Below are 18380 nucleotides of genomic sequence, written 5' to 3' on the forward strand. Positions count from 1 at the left end.
TGCACTTTGTGTTGATGCCCACCCAATGCACTTTGTGTCGATGCCCACCCAATGCACTTTGTGTCGATGCGCACCCAATGCACTGTGTGTCGATGCCCACCCAATGCACTTTGTGTCGATGCGCACCCAATGCACTGTGTGTCGATGCCCACCCAATGCACTTTATGTCGATGCGCACCCAATGCACTGTGTGTTGATGCCCACCCAATGCACTGTGTGTTGATGCGCACCCAATGCAGTCAGTGTTGATGCCCACCCAATGCAGTCAGTGTTGATGCCCACCCAATGCACTGTGTGTTGATGCCCACCCAATGCACTGTGTGTTGATGCCCACCCAATGCACTGTGTGTTGATGCCCACCCAATGCACTGTGTTGATGCCCACCCAATGCACTGTGTGTTGATGCCCACCCAATGCAGTCAGTGTTGATGCCCACCCAATGCAGTCAGTGTTGATGCCCACCCAATGTAGTCAGTGTTGATGCCCACCCAATGCAGTCAGTGTTGATGCCCACCCGATGCAGTCAGTGTTGATGCCCACCCAATGCACTTTGTGTTGATGCCCACCCAATGCACTTTGTGTTGATGCCCACCCAATGCACTTTGTGTTGATGCCCGCCCAATGCAGTCAGTGTTGATGCCCACCCAATGCAGTCAGTGTTGATGCCCACCCAATTCACTTTGTGTTGATGCCCACCCAATTCACTTTGTGTTGATGCCCACCCAATGCACTTTGTGTTGATGCCCACCCAATTCACTTTGTGTTGATGCCCACCCAGTGCACTGTGTTGATGCCCACCCAATTCACTTTGTGTTGATGCCCACCCAATGCACTTTGTGTTGATGCCCACCCAATTCACTTTGTGTTGATGCCCACCCAATGCACTGTGTTGATGCCCACCCAATGCACTGTGTTGATGCCCACCCAATGCACTTTGTGTTGATGCCCACCCAATGCACTTTGTGTTGATGCCCACCCAATGCACTTTGTGTTGATGCCCACCCAATGCACTTTGTGTTGATGCCCACCCAATGCATTTAGCGTTGATGCCCACCCAATGCACTTTGTGTTGATGCCCACCCAATGCACTTTGTGTTGATGCCCACCCAATGCACTTTGTGTTGATGCCCACCCAATGCACTTTGTGTTGATGCCCACCCAATGCATTTAGCGTTGATGCCCACCCAATTCACTTTGCCCTGACACAAAACATTAATAGGGCTTACACAATGTAGATGAATTGTAATTGAGTAGCAGAGTTGCCCTGAACACGTCCATTTCCCATGTCAACACACTTGATTCTGGTTTACATGACCACCTTTCATGAGGCATTTTTTTTGTCGCGTTTCTCACCAGTGCTTGGCTGCAGCACCTGCTTCCTGGCATTAAAAATGCATCACGCACTTCCAGAGAGCGTGCAGCCTCATTGGCAAATAGGTGAACAAAACATTTCTGATGATAGGAGTTTTGGGTTATCGGGGTGGGGTGGGGGAGGTAGGGGGTTTAAGTTAACATTACTAAGGAGAGATCTGCATTTTGAAACAAATAAACTGCCGGCATGAGGACTTGAATAAACTAGCCAGTGCTCCTACGTGAAAGCGAGAGCTGATAATTTGATGGATTTTCCCTCCATCTTCTAAGTCCTGTATTTTTTATGCTTAATTTTTTAAAAATCCTCTATTTTGCTTTAGACACCAGAAGAGCATGAGGCAGAAACAGGGATGAAGTCAAAAGAAGCCAGAAAGTATATCTTTGGTTGTTTGGATGATATAGCGCATGTAAGTACTAGCAGCCAAGAATGCATTACCATGCTCACAGCGCAGACTCAAGCTGGAAACCTGCTGCAGTAAAGTCAGAGAGCTGGATTATTGAGGACATTTACCCTCTACCGCCCATTTCAGAATAGATCCCAGGGGAGAGACTGCACTTACAGCTTATTGGTGGATTAAATTGAAAGTGTTTCTGAAACATGTATTATGAGAGCCCTCTTGTACGTGTGCGATGGGCAGTCATTGTTCACATGAGTGAACATCCTTTCACAACAGTATAATATCTGTTCTAGGACACATTAAGGACAAAGGCCACAGTGTGACATCGAGCTTCAAGTACTGTGCACAGTTCCAGTCTCCATATTACAAAAATTATATAGAGGCACTGGAGAAGATGCAAAAAAAGATTTACAAGAGTGATACCAGAACTGAGAGGTTATAACTATCAGGAAAGATTGAATAGGTTGGGGCTTTTTTCTCTAGGAAAGAGAAGGCTGAGAGGTGACCTGATAGAGGTCTTTAAAATTATGAAGGGGTTCGATAGGGAAGATGTTTCCACTTGCAGGGGAGACCAGAACTAAGGGCCATAAATATAGGATGGTCACTAATAAATGCAGTAATTCAGGAGAAACTTCTTTACCCAGAGAGTGGTGAGAATGTGGAACTCGTTACCACATGGAGTGGTTGAGGCAAATAGCACAGATGCATTTAAGCGGAGGCTAGTTAAGCACACGAGGGAGAAAGGAGAATTGGACATGTACTTAAAAAGGACTAATTTGCAGGGTCATGGGGAGAAATCTGTGGTCTAAGTTGGACAGTTCTGAATGGCCGCCTCCTGTGTTGTAAGATTCTATTATATGTTGATAGAGTGAGATGAAATAAGGTTGGAAGAGGCTCATGTGGAGCATAAACACCGGCATGGCCTGTTTCTGTTTTTTTTTAATTTATTGGATGTGGGCGTTGCTGGCAATTTATTGCCCATCCCTAATTGCCCTTGAGAAGGCTAAGCCATTTCAGAAGGCAGTTAAGAATCAACCACATTCCTGTGGGTCTGGAGTCACGCATAGGCCAGACCGTTGTTACGACAATCCAGCAGTTGGTCACCATTACTGATACCAGCTTTTTTTCTTAAATTAACTGAATTTAAATTCCCCAGCTGCCGTGGTAGGATTTGAACTCGTGACTTATTGAATTATTAGTCCGGGCCGCTAGATTACTAGACCAGTAACATAACCACTATGCTACCATACCCTGCTGTAAATGCTATGTAATTCTGTGTAACTGTGCAGCTCCTAGTACGGCTCCAAAGTGGCACAGGTAGAGAACTGGGAGGGAATCACCTATCAGTCCTCCGCCAAGAACTGGGGCATTGGTGAAAGATGAGGGAGACAGAAATACTTTTATATATTTAAAAAGAGTGGGGGTTGGGAATTAATTTTAAGTGGATTTTGGGTTCCCTATCAGGACTGAGGTGATGATATTAAGATCTCCCAGTCATGCCTTAACCTACTGTTAAATTTAAATGTGCTCTTGTCCTAGGTGAACATGGTGATGGATTTGGAGGGAAGTGACCTACTGGCAGAGAAGGCTGATCGCGGGGAGTTTGTCGGTCTGTTGAAGAAGATGTTGCTGATTGACGCTGAGAAGAGGATCACTCCAGTGGAGACAATGAACCACCCCTTTGTAACCATGCAGCACCTGCTGGACTTTCCGCACAGTAACCAGTACGTCCCCGCTGTAAAATTCACGGGCTTGATTCACGCGCTTGTGGTAATGCTGCAGGCGTCACCCGTCCCCTTTAATATGGGATAAATGTGCCCTGCAGAAATGTGATGCTTGGTGTTAGTATTCAGCCAGTCCTTGAATCATCGCAGATCTGCAGCCCTCTGCATGCAGATGTTATGTTAATGATTTACATTAAAATAGCATCTTATCTTTAAGACACAAATTGTTTTTGAAGAGCTGTGACTGTTGTTACGCAGGCAAGATATTTGCCTTGTACATCAATGCTAGCGCGAGTTTTTAAAAAATTCATTCTGGGATGTGGGCGTCGCTGGCAAGGCCGGAATTTATTGCCCAACCCTATTTGCCCTTGAAGGTGGTGGTGGGCCTTTTTCTTGAACTGCTGCAGTCCGTGTGGTGAAGGTGCTCCCACAGTGCTGTTAGGTCGGGAGTTCCAGGATTTTGACCCAGCGATGATGAAGGAACGGCGATATATTTCCAAGTCGGGATGGTGTGTGACTCGGAGGGGAATTTGGAGGTGGTGTTGTTCCCATGCACCTGCTGCCCTTGTCCTTCCAGGTGGTGGAGGTCGTGGGTTTGGGAGGTGCTGCCGAAGAATTCTTGGTGAGTTGCTGCAGTGCATCTTGTGGATAGAACACACTGCAGCCACGGTGCGCCGGTGGTGGAGGGGGTGGATGTTTTAAGGTGGTGGATGCTGTGCCGATCAAGCGGGCTGTTTTGTCCTGGATGTAAAAGCAAATAACGCACAGACCGTACCATTCTGTTTGACCCTGCGGCATCTGCCAGGACCTGTGCCGCCATTTTAATCGTTGCCATTTTGCAGTATTAAACATTATTACCCGATCTCGAAGGAATCCCCAGCCTCCCCCCAATCACAAAGGAAATCCCACTCCTCCCAGCTGCGGCCTCCTGTGGCCAAATTCCCGTTCCTGCCCGCTGGCCAGGCAGTGAATCTGTCAGGTGTCGGGCGGGACTCTGGAAAGTTTTGTTTAAGTAAAGCCCTGTTGTTAAGATCAGCAGGGACTGCACTTCCCCGGACTCTTCTGGTGTCCCGTATCGTCCCACCCCCTCCCCCTTGTAAAAATCAAGGCCAATATTTCAGCGCTCTCTCAATCAACACCAATAACAGATTAACTGATTATTCATTTCCTTGCTGCTTGTAAAATCTTGCATTGTGCAAAATGGGCATTGAGTTCACCCATATAATTCTGCACTTCAAATGAATTCATTGTATGTGAAGCAGAGACATTTCTGAGACGTGATAAGGTGCTCTATAAATTCAAGCAAATTCTTCCTTCCTCCCTCTCTGCTCCTCACTCCTCCCCTCCTCTCCCTCTTCCCTACCTATCCCTCTTCCCCTACCTATCCCTCCTCCCCTTCCTATCCTCCCCTCCCAATACCTCTCTTCCCTCCCCTCCCTATCTCCCTCCCTTCACCCTGCTCCTCCATACCACTCCCTTCCCATTCTTATCTTCCTCCCCTCCCTCCTCCATTCCCTGCCCCTTTACGTTTTCATACTAGACTCCCAGTAATCTGAAACCCGCCTGTCATTTGATTGAACACTCCCTCCCAAGTGACAATTGGGAGAGTCTGGGTAACTTTCAGCTGAGGGAATAGGTGAAGAACCTGGTTGCAATATAGGTTATAACTGATGCAATACAGAGCTGCTGGCTAACTGTGGGAGATGGTATCCTTACCGATAAGCATCCTTTTCTCAAGCTGTCCCACCCTATGAGCTGAGGTGTTCAATTTGATGGGCGAAGGGGCATCAATTTTAAATTGTCACTAAGAGTGAGGAGAGAGGATAAAATGAATTGCTTTACACAGAGGGTTGTTGGAACAGGGAATGGTTGAGGCAGAGGCCGTTGCATCTTTTCAGGGAAAAGTGGATAAATATTTGAGGTAGAGGATGATACAGGCCTATGAGGAGAGGGCAGGACGATAGGATTAATTTGGGATTGCTCTAGCCAAGAGCCGGAACAGATGCGATGGGCCAAACAGCCTGCTTTCCATGTTGTAAACTCCTGCGCTTCTGATTGCAGTTTAAATGATGAAATGGTCTCCAGAGCCTTATGGTTCATGCAAGTAACACCTGGTTCCTTTTCTTCACAGCGTCAAGTCCTGTTTCCACATAATGGATGTTTGCAGATGGCGGCCTAACTTGTACGATGTAATAAACCGCAATAAAATGCCATTTATGAGACCGGTTGCCTCGAGCAATGCAACAAATCTGACCGTGGCTTTTAATAAAATGGGCTCTGTACATAGCCAGGTAAGGGGAAAGGTTATATCCTCCTGTTTAAGGAGCTGAGGCGGGCTGGGGGGAGGTGCATCGATTTAAAATGATCACTAAGAGAGAGTGGGGAGAAAGGGTTACAAGGAATTTTTTTACCCAGCAGATTGTTCAGCATTGAAAGTCTAGCTGCAGTTGCATGCTTGAGACAGAGACAACTTTTAAGCGAAAATTGGATATGTATTTGAAGCAGAGGAAGGTGCTGAGCACTGGACCAAATCCTGTGCTGTGAGGTTCTGTGGTTCTGAAAGTAGTGCACTAATAAATCAGGAGAAATTTCTTTACCCAGAGAGTGGTGAGAATGTGGAACCCACTGGGAGTGAGAATGTGGAGGGGTTGAGGTGAATAGCATAGCTGCCTTTAAGGAGAAGCTAGATAAGAAAAAGAGGGAGAAAGGAATAGAAGGATATGCTGATAGAGTTAGATGAAGTAGGGAGTGAGGAAGCCCGTGTGGAGCATAAACACCGGCACAGACCTATTGAGCCGTATGGCCTGTTTCTGTACTGTACATTCTGTGCAATTACTGGATTGGCACAGCCCCTTTTTTCTCACACACTCATGGCTTTGTATTACTGCTCATCCCTCTGAGGAACGCTGCACCGTTTCGGCAGGGTCCGAGAATCTTGTGACTTTGTGAACTCAAAGTGTGTGATACCACTTCACCCACTTAGTTGCAACATCCTTTTAGCTCCAGTAGTTATTATTTTATGTGCTCTCTTTGTTTTAATTACTTTAGTGGCAAAAGGCAAATTGCCCGTCAGTAGAGAAATCTCATTCACCTTAGTCTAACAAGTGGGACATGCGAAAGTGTGGTACTTGACAGGTAGTGTTGGGAAGGGCCCCAACTTGTCCACAAGCTGGCGACAGGCACACGTAGTAAACTAAAGCTGCTTTTATAGTGGTGTAGTGCTGCTGGTTTACAATTCACGAGTCTTGCACAAACAGCAGCAACAATTTGTAAAGTTGCTGGACTCACTCAGGCCACTACCTGGGAAGACCCAGCAGCTAATGGGTTTACTTTGGTGTTGCCGCTGGCCGTGCACATTGGGGGTAGTGAACCCTACAACGTTGTTTTAGTGTCTGGCTCGGGAGAAGTGGGTCACCATTATTTCAGAGGCTCCTTTAAAAACAAACTCTGAATAGTTTAGTGAAAACATAGAAGGGCGCATCGTGACAATTGTCAAGAGAGATTTCTGTACGTTACTCAATAGCACCGCCTTGTGGTGGGTGGTGGTTTATGCCCCTGTATCTTCACTGAGCCGTTACAGAGCCTCGGCTCCAGTCGAACTGATGCTTGGTCCTGCCTGGTTGGACAGTTTGGTGATAAAATAACCGATTAAGCTGCCATATCTTGATGCCTGCACTGCTCGGTTTAAATAATGACAGAGAAGCACGTTTGCTTTCTACCAGCGGCGAGTGGCATCAAGTACTTGGGGGGGGGGGGGTGGTCACAGTGCGTTCAGGGTAGTTACACGATGGCCAAATACAAACAGGTGCGTCATTGCAACTTTTAATGAGCGTCCATTTGTACATGTGCAATGGGCATGAGTTACTCAGTCATTGTTCACACGAGCAAATAGCACTTCACATTAGTCTAATACATGCTCCAGGACACATTGAGGACAAAGTACTGTGCACAGTTCTGGTCTTCATATTACAAAAAGGATGTGGAGGCACTGGAGAAGGTGCAAAAAAAGATTTACTAGAATGATACAGAACTGTGAGGTTATAACTATTAGGAAAGACTAAATAAAGACTAAAGCTGTGGGGGCTTTTTGCTCTAGAAAAGAGAAAGCTGAGAGGTGACCTAATACAGATCTTTAAAATTACAAAGGGATTCAATAAGGTAGATGTAGAGAAAATGTTTCCACTTGTGGGGGGAACGCCAAAACTAGGAGCCATAAATATAAGATAGTCACTAATAAATCTAATGAGGAATTCAGGAGAAACTTCTTTACCCAGAGAGTGGTGAGAATGTGGGTTAGATGAAGTCGGGAGGGAAGAGGCTTGTTTGGAGCATAAACACCGGCATAGACCAGTTGGGCCGAATGGCCTGTTCCTGTGCTATACAGTCTAAGTAAGTTGACTTTTAGCCTCCTGCAGTTGACGATCGAGGGGCCGGGTGGTGAACATGTTCCAACATCCGTGTTACAAAGAATTCATTGTCAGTATGTTGTGTGAAGCCAGCTGGTCGTAAGTGCGAGTTGTTAATGGGAAACCAGCGGAGCCACACGATCTGTGCAGGCTGTTTCTGTTGAGTGGAGAAGCTGTTCACCACTAAATGGATCGATTTGTCAGCAGTCCTCACTTGTTTGGACATTTTAATTGGAGATTTCTGCTGCTCAGTACCTTGGTGCAATTGAAATTATATTATTATATGAACAATGTTCCATTTATGCGCAAGAAAATCACCCCCCCCCTTTCTGGAGTCTGCGCATCGAGCGTGTGTCCAGTTGAGGGGGCAGGTTATTGTTGCCAGGCCCATTCCCACATTGTCCCGTAACTACTTGCTTAAGGGTGGATGGGAGACTCGACGACACTGCTTCCAGTTCCTCCTTCACTGCAACAACAACAACTTGCATTTATATAGCGCCTTTAACATAGTGAAACGTCCCAAGGCGCTTCACAGGAACGATTATCAAACAAAATTTGACACGAGCCACATAAGGAGATATTAGGACAGGTGACCAAAAGATTGGTCAAAGAGGTAGGTTTTAAGGAACATTTTAAAGTTGGAGAGAGAGGTAGAGAGACAGAGAGTTTTAGGAAGGGAATTCCAGAGTTTAGGGCCCAGGCAGCTGAAGGCATGGCCGCCAAGGATGGAGTGAAGGAAATTGGGGATGCGGAAGAGGCCCAGAAATTGAGGGGCGCAGAGATCTCGGACGGTTGTGAGTCAGGAGGAGGTTACAGAGATTGGAAGGGGCGAGGCCATGGAGGGATTTGAATAGTAAGATGAGAATTTTAAAATCGAGACGTTGCTGGACCAGGAGCCAGTGTAGGTCAGCGAGCATAGGGGTGATCGGTGAACGGAACTTGGCACGAATTAGGCGAGTAACTGGTGTCTACTCTTTTGCTCTCAACAGGAGCTTCCTGTGAGGGGTATCTCACGCCCCTCCTATTCTGTGACACTCCAGGGAACGTGACTGAAATGCCGACTGGTTCAGGCTCTTCTTGTGTACGGCCTGGTCTAATTTACTGGCGCGAACTAAAAGGAAGTTTCAAAATAGCAGCTCGCGGGGCCTTTAATGTAGAACAACCTCCCAAGGCGCTTCACAGAGGAATAAAGGCAGTGGGGGGGGGGCAAACGAGCCTTTGTGGGTGGGTCAGGAGAGGTGACCAGAAGCCTGGTCAAAGAGATGTGAGGACGGTGGAGGGGCAGAAGGGTTTAGATTAGGAAGTTCCTGGACTGAGTTCTGGAGCTGAAGACCCTGATGTCAATGGTAGGATGGGGGTAGGGGGGGGCATCAGGAGTTGGTTAACAGGAAGCCAGTAACATGTCATAAAATAGAATACTTCCTCTGTAATGGAGGCAATTTGGGAAAAAATATACATGGCCCACCGCACCATCGGTGCATTCTCTGTTGGGTGATAGCTCAAGTGTTAACTCAGTTGTAAAGGATTCCACGGCCCAGATAAATTTGCTTCCCAGCTGCTCCTCCACCTCTACAACCCTCTGAGATCTCTGCGCTCCTCCATTCCTATCCTCTCCATGAAAAATGTAGGAACAGAAGTAAAAAAAACACTCAAGTTTGTTCATTTCTTGACACAAAGAAGTGTTCAGGGATCCAGCACAGAGCATGTGTTAACTGTAAGATACGCCATTGCCCGTTCAAAGTGGAGCAGGCACGTACAGCACGTACAGTTGTTGCGGTTCCTCCCAAACTCACGTGGGCAGTACAAAAAAAACCAACCCAGAATCCTGCAGGGCGCACCTTGGGAGTGGGTTACTGACACACTTCTTGGATCTCTGTGGAGGAAATCGAGAGCAGATAATTGAGGATTTAACGGGCGTACTCTTGTTAAGTTGCAGTATTTGCATTGGGAAAACCTCTCCCACCATTTTGCCTCTTGTACATGAAACTTTGAGGTGTCTGCTGCCACACACGGCAGCTTTATGTAAACAGTGACGTTTTGTGCCGCTGGGGCAGAGTTCTGAGATTGTGACACTGACGCTGTTCTACATTCATTCAGCATTTAGCACCGTCTGGACCTTCCCTGATGCACCACGGAATACCACTGCAGCCAGGGACTGCTCAATTTGGTTGCAATGAGTCTTTCCAGCAGACCCTCATCCTGTGCCCACCCACGCTTCAAGGTACGAGAAATAGTGGGCATGCACCTAGGTGTCAGCTCAGAGCACTGGAAGTAGTCGGAACTGAATGTTAGACCTCTTACACCTGTGTGTAGAATACACCAGTAATCCTGTCATGTACGGTGGAAGCAGATTCAGTAGTAACTTTCAAAAGGGAATTGGATAAATACTTGAAAAGGAGAAACTTGCAGGGCTTCGGGGAAAGAGCAGGGGAGGGTGGGACTAATTGGATAGCTCTTTCAAAGAACCGTCACAGGCACGATGGGCTGAGTGGTCTCCTTCTGTGCTGTAAGATTCTGTGAGCATTGGTGGGGGTGGGGGCACGGTTATGGTAATAGTGATATAATTTCCTGTGGCATTAGACTGTGGAAGGAATCTGCCAGGACTTGGTGAATCGCTGAGAAGGAGATTACAAGTCACCTGCTCGCTTGCCACACCCAGCCAGTTCGAGAGGCCAGTCTTGTCTGCAGCAGGTTACTGTTGTGCCAAAACACATCATCTTATCTGTCTGCATATCTGAAAGTTTTATCCTGTGCGACAAGGTGATGATTCTGATAATGCCATTAGCTGTTTACAGTACCAGTCGCGTAGCATTCCGACTCAAGCAGATGAAATTTAATCCAGAGAAGTGTGAAGTGATGCATTTTGGAAGGAAAAATGAGAAGAGGCAATATAAACTAAATGGTGCAATTTTAAAGCGGGTGCAGGAACAGAGAGACCGGGGGGTGTACATACTCACGTCTTTGAAGGTGGCAGGACAAGTTGATGAGGCGGTTAACAAAGTATACCTGCTCCTTAGTTTTATAAATAGAGGCCTAGAGTACAAAAGCTTGGAAGTTATGGTAAACCGTTGTAAACACTGGTTAGGCCCCAGCTGGAGTATTGTGTTCAATTCTGGGCACTACACTTTAGGAAGGATGTCAAGGCCCTGGAGAGGGTGCAGAAGATATTTACTAGAATGGTACCAGGGACGAGGGACTTTAGTTATGTGGAGAGACTGGAGAAGCTGGGGTTGTTCTCTTTAGAGGAGAGATTTGATAGAGGTGTTCAAAATCATGAGGGGTTTTGATAGAGTAGATAGAGTGAAACTGTTCCCAGTGGCAGGAGGGTCGGTAACCAGTGGAAACACAGATTTAAGATAATTGGCAAAAGAGCCAGAGGGGAGATGAGTAGTAACGTTATTTACGCAGTGAGTTATTATGATCTGGAATGCACTGCCTGAAAGGGCGGTGGAAACAGATTCAATAGTAACTTTCAAAAGGGAATTGGATAAATACTTGAAAGAGAAAAATTTGCAGGGCTTAGGGGAAAGAGCATGAGGAGTGGGACTAATTGTAGTGGGACTAAAAAGAGCAGAGGAGTGAGTCTAATTGTATTGCTCTTTCAGAGAGCCAGCACAGGCACGATGGGCCATATGGCCTCCTTCTGTGCTGTATAATTCGATGATTCTACATGTTTAGAAGTGACCATGGGATCGAGAGAGACCATTGCGCCCTATCCGGGCGGTCGCAGTGCTGTCCTTTAAGGGTGTTGACACCTCCGCCGTGTTACCATGTGTGCCTGGGATTTGACCAGGTGTAAGAGGTGGTGGTTTTTGCTTCGAGTGAAATGTCGGGATATTGTGTGTTTAGACGGGATAGTCTCACTTGTCTGCCTTTGTACCAGCAGGCCTCCCAGCTATCCCAGGTAAACGTACAGGATTTTCTGTTCGAATGGACAATGCGGTGCCTCTGGTTACCCAGGCACCCACCATGCAGGCGCTGCAGCTGAGGCCGAGAGTTTTGACGCAGGTTTGTATTTTCAGTTAAGAACAAACAAAAGTAAAATTCTTCTGGCGCTAAAACCACTTCTGCCTTTTAAAATAGATCCACGTTGCGTAAAGCGGCAGCTTGATTCAGTCGGTAGCACTCTCACCTCCGGGTCAGAAGGTTTGTGGGATCAAGCCCCACCACAGGGACTTTATAATTAACTGTGTTTGCTAATGTCCCATTAGGGAAGGAAACCTGCCGTCCTTGCCCGTTCTGGGCCTATACGTGACTACAGTCCCCACACCAATGTGGTTGACTCTTAACTTCCCTCTGAATGGGCCCAGCAAACCCCTCAGTTGTTATCAAATCACAGGCAGCCTCACTGCCACTTTCTCAGGGCAACTAGGGACGGGCAATAAATGCCGGCCTTGCCAGCGATGCCCACATCTTGAGAATGGAACAATAAAAACAAAAAGTAGATGAGTGCCATTGAAGCTTTGGTCTTGCTAGTGGTGTTTTGAATGTATGAAAGCTTGTTTTTTTTTTTTGTTTGTAGGCATGGTCGAGTCGAAGCCAGCAGATACTCGTTCCAGCTTGGCAGCAAGTGACAGCTATGGCCCCCTCCACCACTTCATTGGCATCCGATACTGTGGCTGGTCCACAGAGACTGGGCGACTGGGGGTACGTACGTAAGATGCCGTGGCTACAAACGAGGGCGGAGGAGTTTGTGGTTGAGAAGGGCTTCTCCTGCATTCTCATTCTGAAGCCTCCTGAAATCCAGGAACATAGGAACAGAAGCAGGCCATTCAGCCCCTCAAGCCTGTTCCAACCATTCAATTAGATCATGGCTGATCACCCGCCTTTGCTCCATATCCCTTGATACCCTTACCCGACAACAATCAATCAATCGCAGTTTTGACATTTTCAATTGACCCCCAGCCTCAACAGCTTTTTTTGGGGGAGAGAGTTCCAGATTTCCACTCCCCTTTGTGTGAACGGCCTAGCTCTAATTTTAAGGTTATGCCCCCCTGTTCTGGACTCCCTCACCAGAGGGAATAGTTTCTCTCTATCTACCCTATCAAATTCTCAACACCTCAATTAGATCACCCCTTAATCCTCTAAACTCAAGGGAATACAAATGGCTGTGAATCCGACACAAAAGCTCACGGTTATGCCGCTGATCCTCTCACCAGGCATTAGACTGACAAGTAGCTAAAAGTGCCAGTGACTGCACTCGCTGTGCTCATACTGCAACAGTGCAAAAAGCGTTGTCCGTTCAGCTGTACCCTCGACTATGCGGGGGCTGGTTGGGGGAAATATAGGTATCTTCTCAGGTCTGAACGATCAGAAACAATCGCTCGCCTCAGTGTCGGTCAGTGAAAGCAGCCCAGTGGCCATTGGTGCGTGGTACCACATCTCTCAGCCGCATGCGGAACCCAGGCAGTGTGCAATAGTAACAGTGCATAGCCCAGACTGTGTCGCACACTTCAGTGCAAGGGAGCGTGCCACATTCGGGGGGCATTTCTTCCCATTGTGTAAAATGCGACTACTGAGATTAAAACAACTCTGAGGTCCTATTTGAACCTGGAGTTCTTAGCAAAGATGAAAGGTAACATCCCAGGACTGGTTTGGAGGTCATCCCCTGCCTGAGGTTCCCATTTGGTCCATGTTGAAGGAATTATCTTTTCTGTTGCATTCAACTTTTCTGTTGATTGCAATTTTACATCATCGTTCATAAAAGCAGTCTGTTTAAATTATCATAGCCAAGCATTTACTGTTGACATTGTAAGTCTGGAATGCACTGCCTAAAAGGGTGGTGGAAGCAGATTCAGTAATAACTTTAGAAAGGGAATTGGATAAATACATGAAGGGAGAAAAATTACAGGGCTGTGGTGAAAGAGCAGGAGGAGTGGGACTAATTGGATAGCTCTTTCAAAGAGATGGCACAGGCACGATGGGCTGAATGACCTCCTTCTGTGCTGTAACATACTATGATACCACTATGAAATGGATGAACTTTTAATACATTGGTGTTACATTCCTTTTCTCATTCCTTTAAGCACAGGCACTAATCTATTCACATTCCTGGGCAGAGGATTGTCACGCAAACGTTCAATCCCCTGAATATCACCAGCTGCGATTTCTAGGCCGATACGTTTTTTAAAAAGTAATGTTCTTTGTGCCTCCGCTTGACTCATCCCTCTCCTTTCCCCGCAGGAAGGTGCTTGCCCCTGGCAGCCACTACAGTTCCGTGATGCCGCAGCATCTCATAACCAACCAAATGGCTCTGTCGGCCACTCATCCCATCAGTCTGGGAATCGCCCAGGTGCTCTGGACTCAGCCCTCTGCTGCTAACAAGAGAAACAAACACTGTCAAAGGAGGTGAGTGACTGGGAGGCTTTAAAATGGTGGAGACGTGAAGCACCACAGTCGATGAGTGCAAAAAAGTTTACTCGCTTTAGCAAAGGGGCCATAAATATAAGACAGTCACCAATAAATCCAGTAGAGAACTCAGGAGCCACTCCTTCACCCAGAGAGTGTTAAGAATGTGGAACTCGCGACCACAAGTAGGCAAACAGCATAAATGCCTTTAAGGGGAAGCTAGATAAGCACGTGAGGGAGAAAGGAATAGATGGTTATGCTGATAAGTAGAATGCTGCTTAGATGAAGTAGGGAGGGAGGATAAACACAGGCATGGGCCAGTTGGGCCAAATGGCCTGTTACTGTGTTGTTAATTCTATGTTCTGTTCTGCCTTGTCGAACGCAAGCCAATTAAAAAAAAGACTGCCTTCAAAAAAAAATGTTTGTAAAATGTAACAGGATTTATCGGAAAACAGCTCCTTGGTGACTTGTTTTGTGTTGTTTTGAGGGCAGCTAGAAATGTCATATATTAACTGGTAGACTGCCCGTGGCATTGCTCGCGATACGAGCAAGGACTCACTGTTTAATAATTGCAGAAGGATTGTACCGCATAATGCACAATGTATTATTCTACTGCTGCCGTGAAGCTGTCTAATTGCCACACGAACACGCCCTGAGGTTAACTGCAGGGTGACAGGGCCCTTATTAGAGGGTATTTTCTGGTGCTGCAGAAGTGTTCCCGTGGATGACGAGTGATTGTAGATCCCTGATTCTCCCCCAAGTTCAGAAAAGGCCAGCAGGATTGATTCATTCTTACTTCCCTCCTGCCCACCCTCCCTCCCTCCCTTGACAAACCAAGTGTAATGGATTTTGCCGCAAAACTTCTGCGTAAATAATATATGCCTCTCTTTGCTCTGCTCTAATTGCCAGCTCACAGCAGTTCAGTGAATCAACTTGAAAACCCTCAGTAAAGTAGTTAACACTTCAATCTGAACATGGAGGAGTCTGCTGCATGGGCTGGAATCCTTGATTGAGTTCTTTGATGAAGTAACGGAGTGGGTTGATGAGGGTAGTGCGGTTGATGTGTATATGGACTTTCAAAAGGCATTTGATAAATTACCACATAATAGACTTGTTAGCAAAATTAAAGCCTGTGGGATTAAAGGGACAGTGGCAGTTGGATACAAAATTGGCTAAGGGACTGAAAGCAGAGAGTGGTGGTGAACGGTTGTTTTTCAGACTGGTGGGAAGTATACTGTGGTGTTCCCCAGGGGTCAGTATTAGGACCACTGCTCTTTTTGATATATATTAATGACCTGGATTTCGGTATAAAGGGTATAATTTCAAAGTTTGCAGATGACACGAAACTCGGGAATGTACTAAACAATGTGGAGGATAATAACAGACTTCAGGAGGACATAGACAGACTGGTGAAATGGGCAGACGCATGGCAGATGAAATTTAACGCAGAGAAGTGTAAAGTGATACATTTTGGTAGGAAGAATGAGGAGAGGCAATATAAACTAAATGGTACAATTTTAAAGTGGGTACAGGAACAGAGAGACCGGGGGTGTGTACACAAATCCGCCCCCAGGAAGTTACCGAAGATGACGGGAGTACACTTATTAGGCCGGGAGTCGGAGGTTCCTTGGCCCTAGGTTACCCTGCCAATGATTCGGCTTGACGCTCCCAATTGGGTATAGACTTTATTGTAACATTAGGAGAATCAATAATACACACAGCATTCAAGCAACAATTAACAGAATCTAGGTCGATATTACCCGGTCCAAGCCTCAGGACAGCAGCGTAGCATGGTAGGTCTTGTTCAAATCTGCTGTGTTTTGTTCTTTTTGCGCTCTTTCATTTATATCCTTCCATTTATCAAGTTGCAAGGTTAAGGTCCCCTTAGGTCCACTGACAGTTAATAAGGTCATCTAACATACCGTAGACCCATCGGCGTTTGTGAAGAGCAACTGTTGGTGTTGACGTGCCCGCGGAGATTGTCCCCCGACCGTGTATTTACCCTCGCTCTTTTTTTGGACTGCTTTGTTCCTGACAGGAGCAACATGTCATACCACAGCAATCTGCAGGACTCAGCGCCCTTATCTCCAAAGATCACCAACAGCCCAAAGGACGGCGAGTCAGGAGGCTGCCGAGCGGCACAGGACAATTGTGGCGGAAAGGACGGCCTGAGTTACTGCTGCGAGGGGCCAGTTAGGCAGGACCTGGACGGCAATTCGATTGCCAACAAACAACGCCAGACCATCATCATCGCCGATTCCCCGAGCCCTGCGGTCAGTGTCATCACCATCAGCAGCGACACCGACGACGACGAGGCTTCCCAGAGTCATTCACCGGGAGAGTGAGTCTCTAAAAGATCTTTGCCGATTGTTAACTATGCGGTAGAAACAGGAGCAGGCCATTCAGCCCATCCAGCCTGTTCTGCCATTCAATCAGATCAGGGCTGATCTGTACCTCAACTCTATTTACCCGCCTTAGCTCCATATCCCTCGATACCCTTACCCAACAAAAATCTATTGATCTCAGTCTTGAGAGCTCCAATTGTCCCCCAGCATCCACAGCCTTTTGGGGCAGAGAGTTCCGGATTTCCACTACCCTTTGTGTAAAAAAGTGCTTCCTGATATCACTCCTGAACAGCCTCAATCTAATTTTATGTCCCCTCGTTCTTTGTTCTCTCACCAAAGGAAATGGTTTCTCCAAAACTGCTCTATCGAATCCTTTTAACATTTTAAACACCTTGATCAGACCTTGGAATCATACAGCACAGAAGGAGGCCATTCGGCCCATCGTGCCTGTGCCGGCTCTTCGAAAGATCAGTCCAATTAGTCCCACTCCCCCCGCTCTTTCCCCATAGCCCTGCAAACTTTTGGATGATTCTTTGATTTGAAGTTAGTCTATTCAAATTTTGGACAATATTCAAAACCACTGTGAATGATCTTTTAAGTTGGCGAATTTCCACAGCTGGTTACTATTTGACGTAACACACGCAATCAAAACTTCGATCATTCAGTTCTGTCAAAGCACAGCATCCAGCAGTTCCTAAAGAGTTAAATTTGTTCGGCTGTTGTGAAGATAGTGAGACTGGGCGCCACCCCGTGGCTTAAAAATGTAACGACATGACAATTAACCCATCTCCTTTCCCGAATACATACAGGCACACACCACGCCTGTAGAAACAACAAACGGCCAAACAGAGGCCAGCTGACGAGTCAATGAAAGAGACCTGTTGAGTCTTTATGGCTGAAGGGTCCTTTATTTTACTGATTATAATTTGGAGGTGTCCAAGCTACAGCTTGTGACCCATGAGGCTCTGCAGTCCCACCCACCTACCTGGCTACTCACCTCCTTTTGCGCTTACGTTCCTCACTCCTATTTAAGTTTCGTGACTCTGGAAGTATGGAAAGGATTTTTTTTTAGTGCTGTTGCCTCATTGGTGGTTAAATTCTAAATCGGAATCACCAAGATCTGTTCGTCTCAGTAACTTGAGATAGAGACAAAGTAATGGAAACCTTGAACTAAACTTTATACGTGGCCCCCAAAGCTCCGTATCTGAGTGGCACACGGTGACAGAAAGCTTGGGCGTCCTGCTTTAATTCATTAGAGTTTGATTGAAGAACTGCAACCTGTTCCCCGCCATCTGCCTCTGTCATTCTTGTGCTGGGAGATAGCTAGCCTCAGCTCAATGCACCAACACATGGGAGCCGTTTTGACTGGTGTAAAACGGGCGATATTTTATTATTTTTTTTTTTTATTCGTTCACGGGATGTGGGCGTCGCTGGCAAGGCCGGCATTTATTGCCCATCCCTAATTGCCCTCGAGAAGGTGGTGGTGAGCTGCCTTCTTGAACCGCTGCAGTCCGTGTGGTGACGGATATGGATTTAGCCGCCTGTTATGCAGCCCATCCGATTTTCGTTTCCATTGAAGTCACTGTAGAACAGGCGGCTGAATGGATATCGGCCAAAGTCAAAATTACCCCCGTTACTCCAAGCCGGCACAGGCACGATGGGCCGAGTGGCCTCCTTCTTTGCTGTACGATTCTGTGATTCTCTCCACAGTGGCGTACGTTTGGTTTCCACAATGCTCCATTAAACCAGATTGGCGATAGCAGGGTTACGTGTTAGCTGCACAGGCAC

General features: G+C 46.8%; 1 protein-coding gene across 2 annotated transcripts in view; it reads left to right on the plus strand.

The window, feature by feature from the left end:
• hipk3a (homeodomain interacting protein kinase 3a) overlaps window positions 1-18380 on the plus strand; it is a 231588-nt gene that overhangs the window by 189276 nt on the left and 23932 nt on the right. Inside the window, exons 5-12 of one of the 2 annotated variants that reach the window (XM_067994213.1) lie at window positions 1692-1778; window positions 3309-3493; window positions 5625-5784; window positions 9997-10120; window positions 11783-11907; window positions 12422-12546; window positions 14083-14247; window positions 16286-16588. In XM_067994213.1, the coding sequence (XP_067850314.1) occupies window positions 1692-1778; window positions 3309-3493; window positions 5625-5784; window positions 9997-10120; window positions 11783-11907; window positions 12422-12546; window positions 14083-14247; window positions 16286-16588 (1274 nt within the window). The remainder of the gene's footprint in view (window positions 1-1691; window positions 1779-3308; window positions 3494-5624; window positions 5785-9996; window positions 10121-11782; window positions 11908-12421; window positions 12547-14082; window positions 14248-16285; window positions 16589-18380) is intronic. The other variant, XM_067994214.1, reaches the window with a different exon arrangement.

This window comes from Heptranchias perlo, chromosome 12, assembly GCF_035084215.1.
Source record: "Heptranchias perlo isolate sHepPer1 chromosome 12, sHepPer1.hap1, whole genome shotgun sequence".
Lineage (NCBI taxonomy): Eukaryota > Metazoa > Chordata > Chondrichthyes > Hexanchiformes > Hexanchidae > Heptranchias > Heptranchias perlo.